This window comes from Amblyomma maculatum, chromosome 5 (assembly GCF_055883805.1).
Source record: "Amblyomma maculatum isolate TAMU_Amacu chromosome 5, ASM5588380v1, whole genome shotgun sequence".
Lineage (NCBI taxonomy): Eukaryota > Metazoa > Arthropoda > Arachnida > Ixodida > Ixodidae > Amblyomma > Amblyomma maculatum.
Window position 1 is genome coordinate 125,515,986 of NC_139348.1, and position 21,418 is coordinate 125,537,403.

Consider the following 21,418-nt stretch of genomic DNA (forward strand, 5'->3'; position numbering starts at 1 on the left):
AAGCATAATATCAAGAACAATTTCAGAACCAGGAGAGCGGTAGCACATAGTTTCCCAGTTTATATCTGGAAGATTGAAGTCGCCAAGTAGAATAAGTCTGGCTTTTTGTACATGACGCTGCATATATTCCTACAGTGATACTATTGCACGTTCGTCTGCCGAAGGACTGTGGTATACGCAGCCAACAGTAATGGTAGTAGTTTCAAAAATCAATTTACAAAAGAGTGCCTCAATACCCTCGACCTCCGGCAGGACTACGAAAGGAATTTTTTTGTTTATTAATATAGCCACACCTCCTCCTCGTGTTAACCTATCTCTGCGAACAATAACATGGCATAGAAATAGGGGGGTATACATTAATTTAAACGAAACGGATAGAAAATGCTGTCGCAAGGGTGCTCAAAACGCCTCTGAAATGTCAACAGAGGATGTTGAAATGTTTAATTTGTGTTAGATGTTCTTGAAACAAGACGAAAAAGCACGTTACTACAGGTCAATGTTCGATAATTATCCGGTCTGTAATGATGCCCTTCTTGTTTCTGCAGCTGCTCCAGTAGAGATGTTCAACAAGCCGCTCACAAACGAGTCCATGATCTGCACCGTCGACTGCGACAGATTTATTAACCTGCCTACCGAAGGCTTGTGCGACTTCGTCCTGTTTGACTCGCTGTACAAGTGCCATGACGAGTTGAAAGAGCTCTCAGTTTCGGAGCATCTAGCAGACTTCGTAAAACTTGCGGAATCAAGCAAAAACACTCAGTACGGCTGTTCCATCGACTATATGTAAGTGCTGCCTTCTATTGCCTTCGCTTCTTCAGGTTGCTGTGTGGAAGCAGAAGAAAAATCTCGCTTCAAAACCAAGGACTTCCACAAAGCCTAATATTGGGAAATATATTTATGAGATATTTACTTTTAATCATAGATTACTGGAAGGGTAACACATTCTTAGGCCTTCAAATCTTTGCTGCTGTTACGGGATTTGCGAGTGTCCATCAGCCATGCATTCGCCACATTACCGCTACTCACTCCCTAGTTTACTGAGTGTTTGACTGGCATCGGACCAGCTCGCGTACTTTCATTTTTGCTACCAAATAAGTGGTTTACAAAAGCCTGCGTAATAAGCGTTTCCCTTACTCACATTAACAATATAAGGTCCAGGTGCACAAGTCTATTTTTCAGTTGATACGTGACCTGATTGACAAAAAATGTGCTGAACCAGCATGAATAGCTCGAATTACACAAGTAAAGTTGACGCCTAAGTTTTATAATACAATTATCTATTAAGCTTGGTAAATATTTTCAGAAAATAAATATTTACAATTAAAGTTAAACATCCGTTTGTAACGAGAGATTTGCAGCTGGTGTTTAATAATAGTCACATCAGTTTTTACAGTTTCGTAAACGCAAAGTTCGCAAAATAAGTTTCTCTTATCTCGCGCCAAAACGGACCGTTTCAAAAACCCGGTGCTCCAAGCACCGCGCCCAGCATCCAAAGACGCATGCTTTTCAAAACTCTGCTCTGACCTCGGCGTCTTTCCCCGTTGACTAACGGCTCAAGTACCACGTCCCCTTCTATGGTGAACTGGCACTAGAGCTGCGCACAGCGGCGAGCAGCAGAGCGCAGGCGGGATAGCAAAAGTGGAAGGACTGCAGCTATGTCAAAGATGAGTGCAATGGGGTGGCTGATTAGAGCGGGAGTTTTTTTGAAAGCGTTTATGTTTGGGGCTGGGTAGCTAAAGTTCACCGACACACACTGTCTGGGTAATTGTATTTTCTAGATTCGACGACACAGATCGCTTGATAGTTACAACTTGTTGCAAGGTAGTTAAAAGATCTATGATCAGACATTGTCAACCCATTTGCACTTTCTAGCTGACCTTATACTGCTGTGTAGTGGTGTGAGCCAGAACTGAGAGAATGGGCTGCATAAGCTCGCTCCTATTCTCAAAAATCCCTCTCTTTAAAATTTAGTTCCAGGCTTCCTGGAGATAGTGATAAGATTAGTCGTAGTGGCTGCTCTGTCTTGTCCGCCTTTGCTGTACCCTACTGAAGAAATTGTATGTGGCAATAACCTCACATTTTTTCACACAGTCTCACTCAATTCACGTAAGAAATCACAATTCGCATATAATTGCGAAAGATCTCATAGCTTCTGGAACATTAACATAAATTATGGAAGATATTTTATGATAATGATGTGCACCGTATGAGAGTCTATGTGATTTGATGAGATTGTGTGAGGTTATTGCCCCGTAGAACTTTTCGTTTTTCAGTAGGCTAGCGCTGTATGATAGTGAAAAATAAGTACTAAATAGTCCTGGAATTCACCTTTCAGAACTTATCGCTTCGAATCAGGACTTCTGTTCCTGATTTCTTCTCGCGAAAAGGATGCTAGTCTTCTTAACACATATTGTTGCACAATTATGCCTGTTTTTTACAGGGTTATTCTGGTTGCTGATTCTGAAGACTCCGGTTATATTTCGGCCATTGCATTGTTATATAGCGTTTTTCACGGTTATATAGCATTCATATAATGGCGCCATATGAATATGTCAGGAAAGCAACCTGCCGCGCTGGTTGGTGATTCATATTTCGAAGAAGCATACGCGCAAAAATACTGACAGACAACAAAAAATAGACACCGCGTACAGCAACGAGCTCTCGTGACTCTCCTATGTGACCTTCTTTTTGTCTTTTGTCCATATTTTTGCGCTGATGCCTTCGAATAATGAATGTGTCAGTATGGCTGGGGAAGGCAACCACGCCTATAAATAATGTTAAGTAGTGAAACGTATCCTGCTCCTTCGACTCCGGCGTCGTTCATAGCTAATGTTCCCCTTACGGTCAGCAGAACCCCCAAAACAATGTACAAAATGAGCGTGTCTTCATTACTGCCATTCTGTAAATGCCATCGTTCAACATTGAAACAATTTTCTTTGTATGCCTGCTTTCAGACACGTTGGTAATTTTATGAACGCCCTCAAAACCAAGGATCCAGCATCATGGATTGTTAACAAACTTTTCAACAGGCGAGTGTACCACTGGGGTGTCATGAACGCCCACAAAGTATACCTAGACACGTACCCAGCTTTCCTCGGGACTGCCCTGGAAGCACTGAAGGTTCGTTCGTTTGTGTCTTGTTCTATTTATTGACTATCAGTTCAATGGTTTTGAAACTGGGCCCCCATCTTTCCCGCTAGGCCATGGCTAGGCGTTTCCAATGGCTTAAACACTATAATTATCGATGATTCTCTATCGCTGTGTGTGCGGCTACTTGGAAATAAAAGCACGGTACCTAAGACATATAATTAAACGCGACACTATACTTCGTCTTTAGCACGTTCGACTGGCTGTTTTTGAGAGCCCAAGACACCGGTAGCATCCACATCCTAATAGGCGTATTTAAACAAGAGGCCTTTGATGCATCCATATTTATCTCATTCTTTTGGTAGGTCAGTCGTCCTCCTTTCCGACCACTGCGGTTGCTCTCAGCTGATTTTGGCCGGAGTATCATGGATGCCACGCGCATTCTTAGTCAAGCGTGTACTTTCCCCGTTCGGGCGGCACCATTCTGACGGCTATGCGACAGCAAGTTCCTCTGAGGAACGGAGCGCGTGGCACTGGCTGTACTTGTATATTTGTGTAGCCGAGTTTCGTTGTAGCTTTGAAGCAAGGTTTCATAGTACTCACGAGAGGCCGAGGACAGCTTTGTGTAACCAAGTTGCAGTGTCTGATGTCCTGATGCTTTTGACTGCACAAAAAGCCTTCAAAGATGCGCAAAAAAGGTGTGACGTTTCTCGTGTGCTTACCTGTACTGCAATCTCAAGCTTTGCGAATAATATCCATATAGTTAGGTTATTATTTCTATTACCTAATTGTTTTTATTTTGTCTACCCTCACATTGATGCTTCAGGTATACACCGCTCTTAACTGCAATTAGCCACGATTTTCTTCCGCGGTGCTTATTAGCCAGCAACTTTCTAGAACATGGCCATAACTTGGAGTTTTAGCAGCGGATGGTCGTCAGGGAGACAGAAAATATCTTTGAGCCAAATATGTTTAAAACATTATATCGCCAGCAATGCTGCGTGATGAATTGAAGGCTTCAGCCGCCTTCTGGAAAGAAGGAAAGAAGCGCCATCTACTTCATTCCTTAGTGCGCAATTTTAAAGACGTTAATAAGGCAAGTATCTTGCGCAAGAAGCATTGCAATTCTTTAAACACTAGTTGTGCCAGTTCTGCCATCTTGAAGGAAAATGTAAAGTGGAAGTTTCGCACAATCGAGCTGAAATGCTCGACATTGAAGTCAAAATATGTTCGAAGATGTGGGTTTGAGTAGAGGAAGTTGCAGGAACCCACGGTCGCTGCATGCCTACAGTGTTTGATGAAAGTGGCGCTTACGCGACGCGAGACATGTGCGTACCTCTGTGAACAGCCAAAAAGTTTATAACCAAATTTCGCCCGTTTACTTGTGTACAGGTTTCGAGTCCTCATGACTTTGCCATCTTTGGGCATTTATCCTGACCAGACGTTTTTGACGCATACACATCTTTTTTTCGGTAGGCGGTGGCACAATTCTCTAAAGGACATCTTCAACGGAGGAGGATTGCGTCCTATACATTCCTGGGATGTTACGGAGTGTGCAAGATGATCGCCAAAGAAATTTGGCAAGTATTCTTTTCACAATCGTCTGCAGAGCAGGATAGTGTTTTGAAGTAGAGCCAGAACGCAGATAGCACAGTAGGAGATCTGCCACCCCTCGTTTAGCTGTCTGAAGAAGCTAAAATGGATGTGTCGTTTGAGCGGAGCTTTTCACAGGAACGTGGGTTCCAGTGAATGCGTTTTATTTTATTGTCTTGCAGAAAACAAATTTGACGATTTATTTGTAAGCAAGTCTTTGTTCCGGGGAAAACACTGCGGCATCATCTAGGTTTATTATTTCGCCGTAGTAGGAAGTTAGCATCATATATATTAGCCCTTCCAGATAGGTGTTAAGCAATCTCTACTTCTCTCGACTGTATTGCTGTGTTCATGTTAGTGCAAAATGTCGGGTGTATTAGAGAAATTTCAAACGCAAAATTTATTTCAAGGCTATATATTGCTAATAAATTGGCAATTGACTGAGATGATAATCAAGTATAAAACTTTGTTCCAAAATTGATTTAGTACAGCAGTGATCAGTAATGTTATGTAGGACAACTGAGAGGCATTCGTAGTAGGCGTAACTGAAGGCAGATGTTCTAAAACATGCAATTATGTCTTGACGCTTGCTGGTGCTGACTGAAGTGTCTTAGATCAAAGAGCATAAAGGAAATTGGCCTTGATCGCCACCAATGACTTCGCTTTCACTTGAGGTAAAAGTTCCCAGTACAAATTATATCAAATGAATGCGACCTTGTCTATCGCTTAATCCAGCTTGTCTCCGGACAAAGAAACCGCCTGTTAAAAGGCACGTTTCTGGCAACTGGAATACACAAAGTGCGTTGAGAATGGCTAATAGCTTGCCCTCGTCTGCAAGCTTTAATAGTTGGTCATCTGCAACCATACCGCATAGCACCATCACGCACACTCCTGTCATCTATGCGAGAGCAAGCACCTTCGGTACTCGATAGCGTTTTAAATCGTGATAGCTCTCCGATAGCTTTTGATACCTTTCTGCATGGGTAAAAGAAGGAAATAGGCGACTGCAGAAAGCCGTCGTTTTCGCAATTCTGCCTGCGTTTTTTAGGCGTATACTGCCATGTACTTTTTACTGGTTACTCATATGTGTTATAAAAACCCGTGAAACCTCTGTGCGATTTGTGCAGGCAGGTTGTATTGCAAGGCGAATATTCAGTGCGTGGCAGAGGTAAAGGATCGACCACAACTGAATTGATAGACATGTATCAGTTCAGAGCGATCATCAATAGGAACCTAAACACTCGTTGAATAGACATTTATGTATTTGACGTAAATAATGCGGTGCTGCTGTTTAAAGTGTTGTTGAAAAAGTCACATTTACTTTTACACCATTACATGCGCAGTGGACACGCGTATTTGAGGCATCCCACATAATGGAAGGAGACTGCAGCCATGAAATTAGGAGACGCCTGCTTCTGGGAAAGAGAGCAATGGTTAGCCTTGACCGCCTAGTAAAGAGCAGAGACATTAGTCTGCCAAGCAAGACCCGTATAACTCGTGCTATGGTCTTTCCAGTTGTGATGTATGGATGCGAGAGTTGGACTGTGAAAAAGGCTGACCGCCGCAGAATTGATGCGTTTGAATTGTGGTGCTGGCGAAGACTCTTGAGAGTTCCTTGGACTGCCAGAAGATCAAATCAGTCGATGTTCTCGACCATAAACCCTGACTGCTGGATGGAGGGTCGAGTTCTAAAGTTAAAGCTCAGCTACTTTGGTCATCTGATGAGAAGAGAGGAGTCGCTGGAGAAAGATTTGATGTTGGGAAAGGTTGAGGGTCGCCGGAGAAGGGGTAGGCAGCGAACGCGATGGTTAGATGGCATCCTCGAGGCACTGCAGATGAAGTTATGTGATGTTAGGAAGATAGTGAGAGACCGTAAAGCATGGCGTGACATGGTCCATAGGGTCACGAAGAGTCGGACACGACTGAACGACTGAACTGAACTGAACATAATGCCAAACTTCCCATGTTTGGCAGCGCGCGAAAGCTAACTCAAAAAAATTTATGACACGCTTTTTGGATGTTTGACGTTTCGATCCACGCCACTGATTGAATTATAATTGATAAAATTTCTCTGAAGTAATGACGCACAGCAATTTTGCAGTATATAAGATCCTCAATGAAGCTTAACAACTTCTATAGATACCTTAGAATATGATATGATATACTATTTCGGTTGCATCGGTACGGAAGGTTCACCGTGCTTTACAACCAAACTAAGCAAACCCCAACGAGGCATCTGCCAGATTTAGAAAACAAGGAAGATAAATCAGATGTGATTGCTATCGAGGGCCTACATAGAGAACACACACGCACACGCACACGCACACGCACACGCACACGCACACGCACACACACACACACACACACACACACACACACACACACACACACACACACACACACACACACACACACACACACACACACACACACACACACACACACGCACGCACGCACGCACGCACACACACACACGCACGCACGCACGCACGCACGCCCGCACGCCCGCACGTACGCACATGTATATTTATAAGGGTGTCACACAACCTTCCCGATTACCCTATTTTATTCTAACAGTTACGGACGGTGGACCGTCCTTCTTCAGGGTAGCATTGAGAATGGAGAGTGAGTTCTTACATTTGGGCAATGTTAAGAGAGGGAGAGAAAGGATTCTCGCCACCTGTGTTCAGACACACATCACTGAATAGATAGAAATGGCGAAAAGCCCCCGTTGATTAATGGCTGGAAATGCAACAAAGAAAGAAACAACAAAAAAGGTGAAAGTGGAGAGCCTACGAATGTTACATGCGCGAAGTGCTTCCACGAGGACGACACTAAAAGTAAGGCAAGTCTCCCTCGGAGGAAGCCAGAAATTGAAAAAAGGTTAACATTATGAGAAAAAAAAAAAAAAAAACTGAATCCGATCGAAAACAGATAACGCGAGCATGCATACCAGGATGGCCCCGTCCCCAGCGGTGAGGTGTTAAACAAACCGATGGGATTAGGGTTATGTGTTTTTAAACTCCGTTTTTCAACCCCGCGACGCCCAAGTGATCGGAGCGAGAAAGGGCAGCGCACCGCCGCGGTGACGAAAGAGGGGTCGGCCAGACGCGCTCTCCCCGAACCCGATCCCGCAGCCGGGCATCCTCCCGGCAAGTCGTTACCGTGATCCTAATGTTTTCGAAAGTATGGTGTGGAAGACACAGGTGCTATAAAAAGTGCGATTTGACAGTGTCTGGACGTGAGACTTCTGGTTATTGAAACGAAAACTGAATGGTATTTCGGTCGGGCAGATGTATTCCATGCCGCACACACCGCAGCTTAGCATGTATATCAATTGCCACTGTCGCAGTTCAAGGTTTCGTTAATCTTAAATGTGAAATCAGAGAAGTTTACTTTTGCAACGTTTGTCGCCTGCACATGACTGCATACTTAACAGCGTGGTTTTCCGCACGGTTTACATCGCGGGTTAGGGTTAGTATTGGCGGTCGTTTTATATTTAACTAACATGTCTTTTATGAACGAAAGAAGCCAACAGTCGGTGAGGCCAAGGAAAGCGTTGGGGATGGTACTTTGTCTTTTTTTTTTAATGTTTACTTGGATAATCACAGAAATTAGTAATGTAATCTGTTTAGGGGAAAGATAATTAGACACAAAGTAGAAGAAAAAACAACGTGCCGATGGTGGGATCCGAACCCACGACCTCCGAATATCGCGTCCGGTGCTCTACCAACTGAGCTACATCGGCCGCTGTCCCCCCTGCTACTTTCTTGGGTATTTATGTTGTCTGTATACGAACCTTGAGAGTGTTCACCAGCGCCACCCTCAGCCATAGACGCTGGCGGTAACAAAGGACGTACCATCCCCAACGCTTTCCTTGGCCTCGCCGACTGTTGGCTTCTTTCGTTCATGTATTATAACGAGCACCCTCATTTCCCCTTGATTGATCTCCTTGTAACATGTCTTTTAGGTTTTAGAGCGCCGATATACTGCTCTCGGTGGCTTAAAATGGAAAACAAGTGACTGCTTTGCTGGAATATACTAAAATGTTTGGATATGATATTATTTTATTTCTGACTATGCCTCGAGCTTTCCCAATAGCATCATCAACAACAAATGGGGGTATTCTTTTTGTAGAAGATTTGATTTTAGTTGTCACTCGGTGGTCAAAGTCCTCAATCTCGGATGAGGTTTGTTGGCATCTATAGGCCTGTGAGTTGGGTATGCCGGTTTTACAGTGGTGTGGTTGGCTGCTTTTGAAATGTAGGTACAACAGCGGCCCAAATATGCGAACTCATTCTCCACTGTTCTCAATTCTAGCCTGAATAAGGACGGTTCACAGTCCGAAATTGTTGTTAGAATAAAATATGTTAATCGGAAAAGTTGTGTGACAGCCTTTTTAAATCTCCCTGGCCCATTAGTCAAAAGCAAAACTATTTATATATGTATATATATATATATATATATATATATATATATATATATATATATATATATATATATATATATATATATATATATATATATATATATATATATATATATATATATATATATATTCCACGAGCCATTCAAATCTTTATATATTGTTCGACAGCCGCTGGTATGCGGTCTTACGGTCTTATCTAGCGCGCGGATCAAACCTATGGTCATCCTCGTTGTCGCGAGACGCAAACTTTATCACATTATTTGTCATGCAAGACGCGCCGAGATGTGTCGCGAAGATTCTGGCTGCCGGTGTAAGCTTCTGCAATATTCTCGGTTGTGCTAGATACAGTTTGAAGCTTTATCTAGATGTTTCTTCACCGCCTTTAAATTGACCGTTTAGTGCTACCAGCATTCTTTGTTCGACGACAGCCGAGCATGATTGTTGCTATCACCGCTGCTGATTTCTTGGTCCTTTTTCGGGTGCTAGTCAGCCCAATAAAGAGTTTATTCAAGGGAACTTCACGCATGCTCATTTGTTGCCAACGACATTTTCATCAATACTTGAAAAAATATATATATACATATGCTACTCAACTCGACTGCGGCGTCTCTCATGGCCTGAAATGATTTGGGACGTTAAACGCCACTAACCGAACCTGCTTTCATTAGGAGCTCCCAGCTATATTTATATCATTCTGAATGAAAAACAGTTTTGTTGGTAAACTTTTTTTCTCTCTCTTTTGTCTTTATGTTCTCCCAATTACAATAGTTTTTTCTTCAGACGCACTGCTGAGTGCACCTAAACAAATATAGTCTCTGAGTAGTGCACTATACATAAACATCTAAAAGACGTCTCATTTAAAACACAAGAAATACATTTCAGAAGAGCGTGTTGTCGGGCTAGTTGGTTCTGCATAGTATATAAGAGAAATGCGCAACAACTTCAACAGGACACAGGAAGAAACACACACATCAGTTCACGAGCGCAGTTTGCGCTCGTGAACTGTTGTGTGTATTTCTTCCTGTGTCCTGTTGAAGTTGTTGCGCATTTCTCTTATATACTAAGAAAAACATTACATTTCTCTGTGGTCGCTTAATCAGCGGTAACTTAATTGTGGGCAGTTGAAATGCAGCCTTTTTCACAAATAACATTGGGACAACAATCTAATTAAAATTTGCTGTGTCTCAGTTTCGCATGTTATTTTATGTGCAGGGAGGTCTTCATGCCGGACGCCATTGTAGTCCTCGGTCACATCTCCTTCGGCCCAATTGGGCTTAAAGATCTTATTCCAAACTTCAAATGCATCATGCTGCCACCGAACATCTACAAGATTCCAGATGATGTGCGCAGCCTTGCGCCTCACGCACACACCTTTGTAAGTGCGCTGGTGTCTGTGAAAGGCTTCCCTTATTTTAGACCGGCGCCGCTTATGGCTGCCTGATACACCTGATCTAATATTTTGTCTTATGAAGTGGCCAACAGCAATTTTCTTGCACAAACATTTTCTCAAAACAAATCTTAAATCCCCAGATACGTTTCATCACTTACAGGGTCGTTCACTTGTAGCTAGAACACGGTCACTGCTTTTAAAGCAACATTGTATCTGACGCAGGCAGATATTGATGCAAAGCGATGCAAGCACACAGAGACACGGATGTGCTGCTTCACATGGCCAGCCACTTTAGATTACTGCGTGGCCGGGTCGGATGCAATGTTGCTTTAAAAGCAGTGACCGTGTTCTAGCTAGAAGTGGACGAGGCTGTACATCAGGATACAGGTGTGTACGCGATGTTTACGTAACTTTGCTAACCTTTTTTTTTTGTAAAGTGCTAGCTCCAATGCGCACATTTAACGACTTTGGGGTGATGCTGCAAACGACCGCTGACATCACCGTTACAAGAGGTGTTTACTTGAGCATTGAGAAAGTGCGCCTTGCCATGTGGCAGCATCATACCATGTGATCACAACATAACAAAAAATAAGAGGAGTTATATAAAAATATGCTATATATTTATATATATATAGTTATATACTTATATACTTAAGTTGAGGACAACCCAGAGGGCTATGGAACGAAAAATGGTAGGGGTAACATTAAGACATAGGAAGCGTGCAGAGGGGGTCAGAGAAATAATTCAAGTTACCGACATTCTAGTGGAAATTAAGAAGAAATGGGCATGGGCAGGACATGTAGTGCGAATAGAGGATAACCGATGGTCGCTTAGGGTAACAAACGGGATTCCAAGGGAAGGAAAGCGTAGCAGGGGGCGACAGAAAGTTAGGTGGGCGGATGAGATTGAGAAGTTTGCAGGCGTTAAGTGGATGCAGCTAGCACAGAACCGGGTTAAGTGGAAAAATATGGGAGAGGCCTTCGCTCTGCAGTGGGTATAGTCAAGCTAATGATGATGATAAAATATGGTATAAAATATAGAAAGACATCATAAAATAAAATAATTTAACAAAAGTAAAAACGAATTTCAATTCGGGCTAAATTTAAGCAGCAGTACTACATCGAGGTGCGTCCTTTGCGATGTTTTATGAGCTAACGCTCATATCCACGTCTGGCAGCGTAGGAGAGCTTGACATTTTTTTTAAAATAGCTTTGGTTAGATCATGTTTACGAAAGCGACTGTTAACCTGGCTAATGTCTCGCCGTTTTCCCAGTATGAAGGCTGCAAGTTGGTGGAGTGCCTGAGAGGGATGGACGTCCTGGTTCCCATCAGCGTCTCGATGACCCTTCAAGGACGCTTGTTTGAGCCGAAGAGTGACGACGAAAAAGCTGCAGCATTGTCCATGGGCAACTATGATGTGTTTAAGGAGTGTAATGCTGGTTTTTCCGATTATGATCAACCTCCTGCTGTGGTGAGTGCGCAGCCCCCTGTCGTGTAGTAGGAGTCAGCAACAGAGGTAATAATGGTTACCTCAAACGAACGTCTTCAGCTAATTACGTCTTAGCCACCACGCAATAGGGGAAGAAAGAAAGAGCTAGCCTTCGGCTTTGCCTTACATCCTTCTAACTCGTATTAAGTTAAATACCGCTGCATTTCTTATGAAACAGCTTACCCTTAGGGACTGCGGAAAAGTGACTAGGAAGCCATACGCGGGAAAATCCGGAAAGCAGAGGCTCGTTCGCCCTTTTCAGTATCAGTTTGCGTCCCGGTTCCGGTATAGATTTCAGAAAAAGGAAGCATGGATGTAGCACCATTGACAAATTGAGAACAGCTGCATGCCTTAGGATATTTGAGAAGCTCTTGCTCTGCTACTAGGTACCTTTAGAAGTGCCGCTTCTAAAGGGCTGAAATTGCGTTGTTAGGTATCACTGGGAACTAACAAACGTACTGAAGTACTGCAGCAGTTGCACAGAAAGTGCCCTAGAAAAAGATAAGACCCGGGCCTAGCAGCAAGGGCTTAGAAAGCCGGACTGCCGATGCTCTTATTGCGCTGCAGCCATTTCTCTACTAATGTGAAAATTCGAAATATTTCAAAAGGTAACTAATTATTGAGTAGCTACGATGCGGGGAACATCCATGGTTCTTTAATCTTCCCTACCAATATAAAAAATTTGTATTATTATACAACATACACATATCTGATAACAACTATATCGAGGAAATGTTTAGCTTGGCCAGCCAAGTTGAGACTGCGGTCCAGATATGGGTCGGGAAATATACGCTATCGTAAAGTTGTAAAATTAATCCATATGCAATTTAAAATTTGCCTCTTGTTAGTTTAAAAAACTGCAATTAAAAGAGAGAAGTCCATTAGGACTCTCGCTCAAAAGCGTCTATGAAATCAATCCTGCCCCAACCATTAAATGTGAGTATGGTACAAAACTCACCAAAAAATCTAATTTTTTCATTATTAAAACAGTTAAACTTTGTGAAAAACAAAACTTCCTGACATGCACTTAAGCGGGCTTTCTGTTGGCACTGAGTTTGCCATATCGACTTAGATCACATATTAAATGCGGCCACATACGTGTTTATCCTGACGGACACTCTGTCCCCAGAGTATGATGAGAGGCGGTGACCGTGGCACTCACGAGGAACGATATGAAAGAAATGTTTTCGCATTAAATGATGGGGCTCGTTTATCTCCAAACAGCGGCCTAAGTCCCATAAAGATGACGCCTGAAGCCACGCCTCGAGAATTACAAATGACCAGCTATTGTTCAACGTCTTTTGTTTCCTCTGAATTTCTATTAATATATTAGCCACGTGGAGCCAAAAGTACACATTTTTAGATTACTGTATTAGGTTAAACACCAGACATTCCCTATTAAGATCATTTTGCAGCGCAGTGAAGCGTACTATTATTGGATCAGGTGATCAATATTCGACGCGAACGTTTGTTATAGCGAATATGTCTAATTTTGCTTATATTCGACAGACATTTTTAACGTATATGTTGTGGTCAGCGCCACTTTTTGCGTTGTTCTAAGGGTACGTATATTAGCCACTGTTGTAATTTCGGATGAGAGCTTGGCACGTTAATATTTCATATTTAATCCTTCCATCACCACATGTCAAATAAAGGGCAATGTTCAATAGATTACAGAAGAAATGCTCATGAGTGCCAGGAGCAAACAGCAGTTTACGGTCTCAAGTGAAGCGTTGGAAGTTATAAGAGAACTCTTCTTTTGAAAGTGCGATGATACCAGACCCCGATCACGAGACTTGAATACCTAGAACTACCAGATTGAAATGCAGTTCACTCAACCGCTATTATTTAATTGCGGACGGTGGGTGATAATTATCTATCGATGGGAAAGTATGTTACTTCTGTAACTTGCAGTTAGTCACCCAGGGGGCAAGAACCGCGTGATTATAGCCTCGAGCTTTTTTAAATTTGAAACGTTCACCCTAACCGCGGAGAATGTAGCGAGCTACAGAAAAAAAAAATAAATGATGTAATGCTAAAGGACAAGAATTGTGCGTTGTGTTTAATGGGACAAACGCCAGTTACCGATAATCTGAGAGGAAAAACTGATATTGAATAGTTGATAAAACGAATTGGGAATGGGCTGCTGGACGTGTATTGTCATTGCAAGATGACCCCTAGCCTCTAAGGGTACCTGCTAATACCAACAAAAGGAAAATCTAGCTGGAGGAAGAGCGGTAGGTGGCGGAATGAGATAAAGAATTTGGCAATAATTAAGTTGTGTCGGTTGGCGTAAGAATGTGTTAATTGGAATGGTATGGATGAGGCCCTTTTTTGCAGGGTGTCTAGCCGGGGCGATGATGATAACGATTAGGATAAGATAATAGGTAAATACCGTTATATGTCTACTATGCGGGCTCCCGTTGATCCTAGTAAATCTGATTTGCCTTTACGCAGCACGTAACATGCATAGCTAAAAAAATGAAGTTATTGCAAAGCGCGATCATTCTTCCTGTGCTGTTCTCGCCAGGGCACACTCACTGATTATTCAAAATCCCGATACGGCGGGCGTTTGTGCCTGGACGACAGGACTGATTGATATGTGAGATTGACACTTTGAATGTGAAGGTGGCAGCGGCGCACGCCACGCACCCTTGGCTAGTAACATACATTGGACATTTATTTCGATTTAAACCACCAGACAGACAGAATACGTTCAGGTCTCGTTATACGTTTATGTCTCTTCTTTCAGATTCTTAAATTGCAATATTTAATAACTTTGTTGCGCTGAGCAGTTTGTAAAACGTAGTACGGAGAAGTTTCAATAATTAGGGATTTGTTCCGGCGCTGCCAGGCAGTGCATAGCATGCACTACCATTCCTACGCACTGCATAGCATATATAGTTAATTTGCATTTCTCATCGATATTACGATTCTGTCTTCGATCAATAGAGAGCCAACTGTAAATATAGTACATTTTGTTTTCCAACACAGGTGTTTAAACACTCGGTACATTTGCAGTGATGCCTTGGTCTGCAACATTCTTTTACAAGGACCTCTTCTCTGTTTCATCTTTACCTTAACCTAGAGTTATTAGGTTGGCCCTCAAGAGCTTTGCCGGTAACCAAAGTTCCGCAAGTCAGCTTGTGGCAACATCTGGTGTCCTCAGCCCGAACTCAGCATGCGCAGTCTAGCAACGCATTAATGGGCCGCAATAATGAATCACAAATCTGGATGTTACAGGCTTTTAATTGAATAAGAGCCTAGAGATTTCACACATAACTGAATTTTTTGTTACGTCAGCATTGCCGATGGAAAGCAAAACATAGTTCAGGAATAATCTTCCGTTCGCAGCAATTTTTTATTATCTAATATTCCTAGTAAACGCCCGTGAATGTCCTCAGCCTGTGATTTCTTCGAAACAATTTTCTATGTAGTGACAGACTTTTCTTTATGAGAATGAAAAGACACCGCTTGTTACTCTTAGAACATCATAAATCTTGAAAAGCAGTGTTGTGATAATCATTCGTGCTGTATAGCGTGCCGCTATTTTGGCCTCATAAAGAGGCTCACGCACAGAGGTAAAGACGCTCTTTGGTGTGATACTTTCGTCGGGACAGAGAGGTTGCGGCCTTCAAGCATTACCGTTAATCAGATTACATCACAAAAGCTGCAATTCGCCTCGACGTAAATTAAAGACCAGACAGAAACACACGCCAGGAATTGCTTAGGCCAAAGAAGCTGCATCTGCTGCCAGCGAAGCTCGCAGTTCCTTTTTCGCTCACCATTCTCCGCTGTCGCATCTTGTGCTAAAGTGTTATTATGTGTTTTCAAAGCAGCTACGCGTCGCAGACAAGCGTGCAGCAGAGAACTGTTAGGCAGCCTAAAAGGTTAAAGCTAAGTGGGTACTTACGTTTTAGGGTTTTTTTGTTTTATTATTGGCTGCGTACGCACAGTTAATGAAAAGTGGCCTACATATCATTACGCGCAGCTTACAGCGCTTTCCGCTCGTCATTTCAAAAACCTAGCTAGCATAGTGACATTGTAACTACACATTAAACAAAGGACACCGCACAATCAGTGAAAATGTTTTAAGCAGCTGATGAAAGACACCTCATACGGTAAACTATTTGTTTCATCGGAACAAAATGATTTCGATGACCAGGAAAAAAATGCCTACAAAGAGCACTTATTCTAGCTTGCGCGGTGTGAATGCATCTTGCACGCAACAATGACTGATTTGTCATATATCTTGAACGCTTTAGATAACACCTTTCTATGAAAATCGCGAATAATATTCAAGTCTTTTCGGTCAACTCAAATATCTAGCGTCATGAAGGACAAGGTCAGATTATAGCACAAATTTAGAAGTGTGCTTCCTCTATCCCTATAGGCCAAGCATGCCAATAACTGGAGAGACTCGTAGATAGTATGGATTATATAGAAGCGTCCAAACGCTCCCGATTCAGAAGGGGTATGTACTGGAAGATCGGAGCAATTTTTATGAGCCATAACTGCTGAAGGGAAATTCGTTCTCATCATGTAATGGCTGAATGGATTACTGCTACAATTGTCAACGTTAAAGAATCCGGTTTGAATCCATTTTTCGGAAGTTATTTTCCTTTTTTCGTGTTCGGTAAATAAATGAACCAAATGCTTATCCATGTAACGTGCTCTTTTTAGGCTTTAGGCTCGGTTATTAGACCGCCTTGACAAGAAATGGGTGCAAAAGCTCTTGAATGGTTTCTAAATGGCATATAGAACTTTAGGCTTAGCAGCATTACATGAATTCAACTGAACATCTATTTACCGCGTCTAGTGGGTGTGTTGCCTTTATTGTTGTAATTACAGACATTGCGATTTAGAAATCGCCCCTTTAATTGCTAGCACATAATCTGAGATTAGAAAGAGGAATTTGAAAACACTAGATAAAGATTCGAATTCTAGAAAAGGAGGTGCATTACAGGGACCTCAATTGAGATACTTTTCACACTGATCTTATTCAAAGATTTAAACAAAAAAATACCCATTTTATTTCATGGTTTCTTGGTGAAAGTTAGTGTTCAGTGATTTCAGCACGTTGTATTTATTGCAGATTCACGCAGGAATCTACAACGGGAACTTGAAGGATGAAGAAGAGAATTTGGATGGAGCGCGCGAGATAGAGACAGAGCGCCATGTAGGCATATTGAGAATCGTGTGGACAGCCGGGGAAAAAAGATAGTCATAGGCAACCTTCATGTTCGCCTTCATTCTTCTATAGCATTGTCCAGCGGTGAGGTATATCAGAGGAAATACTTATATAGTTAGCCAGACATGCTGAAAGGTGCACTTACAATGTTAAACTTCATGTCTCGTAATTCATGTGATGAAATAATTTTGGCGAAAAAATGTCCACGTGGCAGTTTGTCGCTCAAGTCACAAAAATCACACACTGCAAATTAAGAATTGCAGACGTTTTTTTTCTGCCATTTTCTAAAAACAGATATGCGGCCTCAATACAACCGACCTTTATAAGAATATGATATGGGACGAAGAATTCCAGGTAATGAAATCGTTCGACAGAGCGTTCCCTGGAGATCAAAGACTCACGCTTGCGTTCGACAACCGAAGGACATACCGACAAAAGGTAAGCTGAAAAATTATGCGTTACAAAGTATTCGTGACACCCGATATTTAATTGCCCAGTGGAGGTGCTTGAAGCAGTAAAATGAAATTAAAAATTTTCCAGAAATCTGTTTTCATTATATGTACTATCTGCTTCGAAGTTGGTGGTTTGGTTAAATGCCACAAAAAGACTTTGGCTATGAGAGACGCCGTAGTAGGAGGCCCTGGAGATTTAGACCGCATGGTGTTCTTTAAAGTGCACTATAGCACACGGGCGCCTTGCTTTTCGCCTCCGTCGGAACACGGCCACTGTGGGCGGGATTTGAGCCCGCATCCTTGGACAGAGTAGTCGAGCGCTCTAACCACAGCACCACCAGCGCGGGGCGATCTTCCTCGAGGATTAAATTAATTTTTACCCCAGCACATGCGAAACAAGTTTTGTTGTTGAAATAAGGCGAGAAAGAGAAGTTTATTAGTGTGTTATTTGTTCGTGATTCATGTCGACCGCACCTACGTGACAATAACTATTCTATTCTCTTGCGCGATGAACAAAAATAAACTGCTGGTTGGTTTTTGTACGGTTGACGTATGTGAAATAGCAGGATTTCTAACCCAATAAAGTTTAAACAAAATGTGTGCCCCCCCCCCCCCCCCCAATAAAAAACAGGTTTGCTAATAGTGGTACTACGCACGCGACTCCACAATTTGGGTCGTTACTTTCTGGGCACACCATTTTTATCTTGTTTCTGACCAAATAAACGGATTATTAGTGCAACATCTTTTTAAAGCAGGGCTCAATCTAGCGCACAGCATTTCCGTCAACTTTGCATGTTGCCTCTCTCAACTGCATACTATTCGAAGACTAGTGCAGCAGTATACTTCATAATAAGGTCGAACTATCCACTGCCTATAACAATGCTTCATATAGAAATCAAGCAAAAAATAGTTGCTACAAACTACTTGTTTATGTTACCTCTGTCGTACTATACGTACCACCAGCTGCTACCAAGTTATAATGGTGCCCATATGCGAAATGAGCTTCTGAATGATGTAAAAATTTTTTGAGCATGTTTAAAGCACGTCATTAATGCCTCTGTTACGAATATGGCAATGGTCTCATCTCCTCATGTACTCTAAATACCAGTTTGCCGCTAAGTGTGTAGGGAATCAACCTGGCTAAACATTATATGGGGGACACTTAACCTCCCGCTTTAAGGGTATTATGCCACAGCATAGGCTACAAGCCCACATAAGAAGACACGCTTTAACCAAGCCATATGAACGTGCCTGTGTAGTCGAATATCCCTAGTGAAAAAACCTATGAGTCATAATAACCTCATACAGATTTCACATACTAAACTCATACAAAGCTCGTACAAATCTCATATTATCTCATACAAATATCATTCAACTTTTGCGAAGTATATGAGATTATATGAGAGTTGTATGAGTTTAGCATGAGTTTCGTATGAGAAACCTGTATGAGGTTATTTTGACTCATACGGGTTTTTCGCTAGGGATGAAGGGTCATGACAAGATGATTATCCTCCCACACGAAAGAGGAACTTTAGTTAGCAGCTCGTGTCAAACGTAACTTCAACCAAACCATCGTCCAGTTAGTGAGCGGCAGTGTCATGTGCCCGCTATCGCTCGCCTGCGCCATTCTCATGATTCTTCACTCACAGCGCTAACGCTGAAGCGGACGCCGGATTTTTTTGTCAACGGGGCGTTTAACGCCACTTTGTTAATATATGCTAAATTGCCACGTCCCTGCTTTGTTTAGTATTAAACTGTGTCTGCCAACAGCAATGCATATATGCTAAATATTTCAACCCGCGCTGGCTCTGTCACCCATGGATAAAATTGTTTTCTATAATGACCAAAAGCTAATAAAGGCATGAAATAAATCGATTAGAATACTTATAATTTTGTACAAATAACGAGATAACCACTGCCCCAACATTTCAATTAATTATTAAGTGCTCGTACTGGGTGCACACTATTGAGCTGGAAGATATACTTTGTTATATATCACAGCTTCACTTTCAGTGGCACCGCCAGGGTGGAGCTGTGGTTAGGGCACTCGACGGCTGTGCCCAAGGATACGGGATCGAATTCCGGCCACGGCGGCCGTGGTTATCATGTACTGTGAGATGTCAGGGCACGTAAATGAACCCCAGGTGGTCGACATATCCGGCGTCTTCCACTACGGTGTCTCTCATTGATTGAGTGGCTTTGGGATGTGAAACCATACAAACTAAACCACCTTTAACTTTTATTGAGTTTAATCGCAATAACAATTGAGAACACAAAATGAGAGTTCTGTACTTTGACCTTCGCTTTGGATTTCATGAGTCACCTGGTTTCGCTCACATACGTTACCTGATGATAGAAGGTCGTGATTACAAGGAATGAAGATCTGAAAACAGTAACCCGAGGAACTAAATCATGAATGTCATTTTACACTGCGTGTAACAAAATAGCTCTGACCTACGGTCCCAAGTGCTTGCTGTTTTCTACCATGTCATGCACTTCCTTTTCTTTAATAATGATAACATTAATGTGCAATGAGTAAAAAATTATAACGTTATCATCGCCCGTGTGTCCTACTTGTTCCCCAATGCTTTGTACTTCTCGGGCTATATGCTGCAAAAACGATGGTAATCTTGGAGCCACCCAGTGGATGCAGGAAATTTCAGGAACCATTAAAAGGTCGATGACTTTACCTCATATGACCGCATCACAAGGCCTAGTACTTTTAGTCGGAGCAGTTTTTGGACGTCACGAGCCGCTTTACAGGGCCGATTTGATAGGTGCGTTTACAGTCTACATATGAGATGTCGAGAAGACTTCGGCGCCGTGGGGTGTGACCTCACAACACAATGCGACTGGGACATGACTTATCTTGCAGCTGCAGGGCAATTTCAAAGTTGCGTTTCGGGCCTTACACCTTCTGTGCGATAGTCTGTACATGAACAGGTCTTCTTTCTATTCTATTCATTCAATGGTTAGAAAAAAAAACATACCAAATTTATAATCCGCAGCCGACTTAGCGAAACAGCTAAATTGTAGCTGTTGATTGGGGAACGTGTGAGATGACATGAAATAGTGCACATTTGTGTCTCGAGCCAACGGAACAAACTCAAAGCCATACCAGTGGGGCCTACGAAATGTGGTAAATGTTAATATTGGCTGGTACTAGAGACGCCAATTTATAAGAATTAGACTGTGCAATTTGTAAGACGTGCCACATGATAATGAGAATTTGAGGAGGTTGCACCGGCACCAAATAACTTTGTTTTTCAAATGGATGCAGTTGTGTGATGCCAAGTTCAACCTGACGCGTGTGATGTTCGGCGTGGCGGCCTTTGACGTCAACTTCGACAGCGATGACGGCACATGTCCAAAGGGCATGCTCTATGGTGTGTTCAACCGGACTCTGATGCTCAAGAGATTTTCCTCGTATTTCGTCAAGAACTACAAAACGATGACGGACCAAGACTGCCTTAATTATCAGTAAATTTCAGTGTCGATATTTGCGATGCTGCCTCGACCTTTGTTTTTCTTCGTAGCGGTGCGGTATGTTTACTGGTTAAAGCTTAATTTATAAGCACCATGCATTAGCAAGATAATTCTGAGGAAGCTTCACAAATTCATTTTTCAACTACGTGTACCCTTGTGCACAGACATATATAAACTGTGTGTATTTGTGGTCGGAATATTTATGTTTTGTGGGGATGTGCTGTATATTGTTCTTTAGCATTATCACATAATTTTCTGTTTCGTGCTTTGACTTAGGCAGTTTGTATATCTTTTCAGTTA

The 21,418-nt window shown here is 42.3% G+C and overlaps 1 protein-coding gene across 1 annotated transcript; it reads left to right on the plus strand.

Moving 5' to 3' along the window:
- The first annotated feature begins 551 nt into the window (after positions 1-551).
- On the plus strand, positions 552-21,157 carry LOC146189450 (uncharacterized). Its single transcript, XM_084605271.1, has 8 exons — positions 552-783; positions 2,955-3,120; positions 4,564-4,671; positions 7,286-7,305; positions 10,322-10,484; positions 11,774-11,971; positions 17,475-17,618; positions 20,913-21,157. The coding sequence occupies exons 1-8, from the start codon at positions 560-562 to the stop codon at positions 21,114-21,116; spliced, it is 1,227 nt and encodes a 408-aa protein (XP_084461397.1). The 5' UTR covers positions 552-559; the 3' UTR covers positions 21,117-21,157.
- Positions 21,158-21,418: the final 261 nt, after the last annotated feature.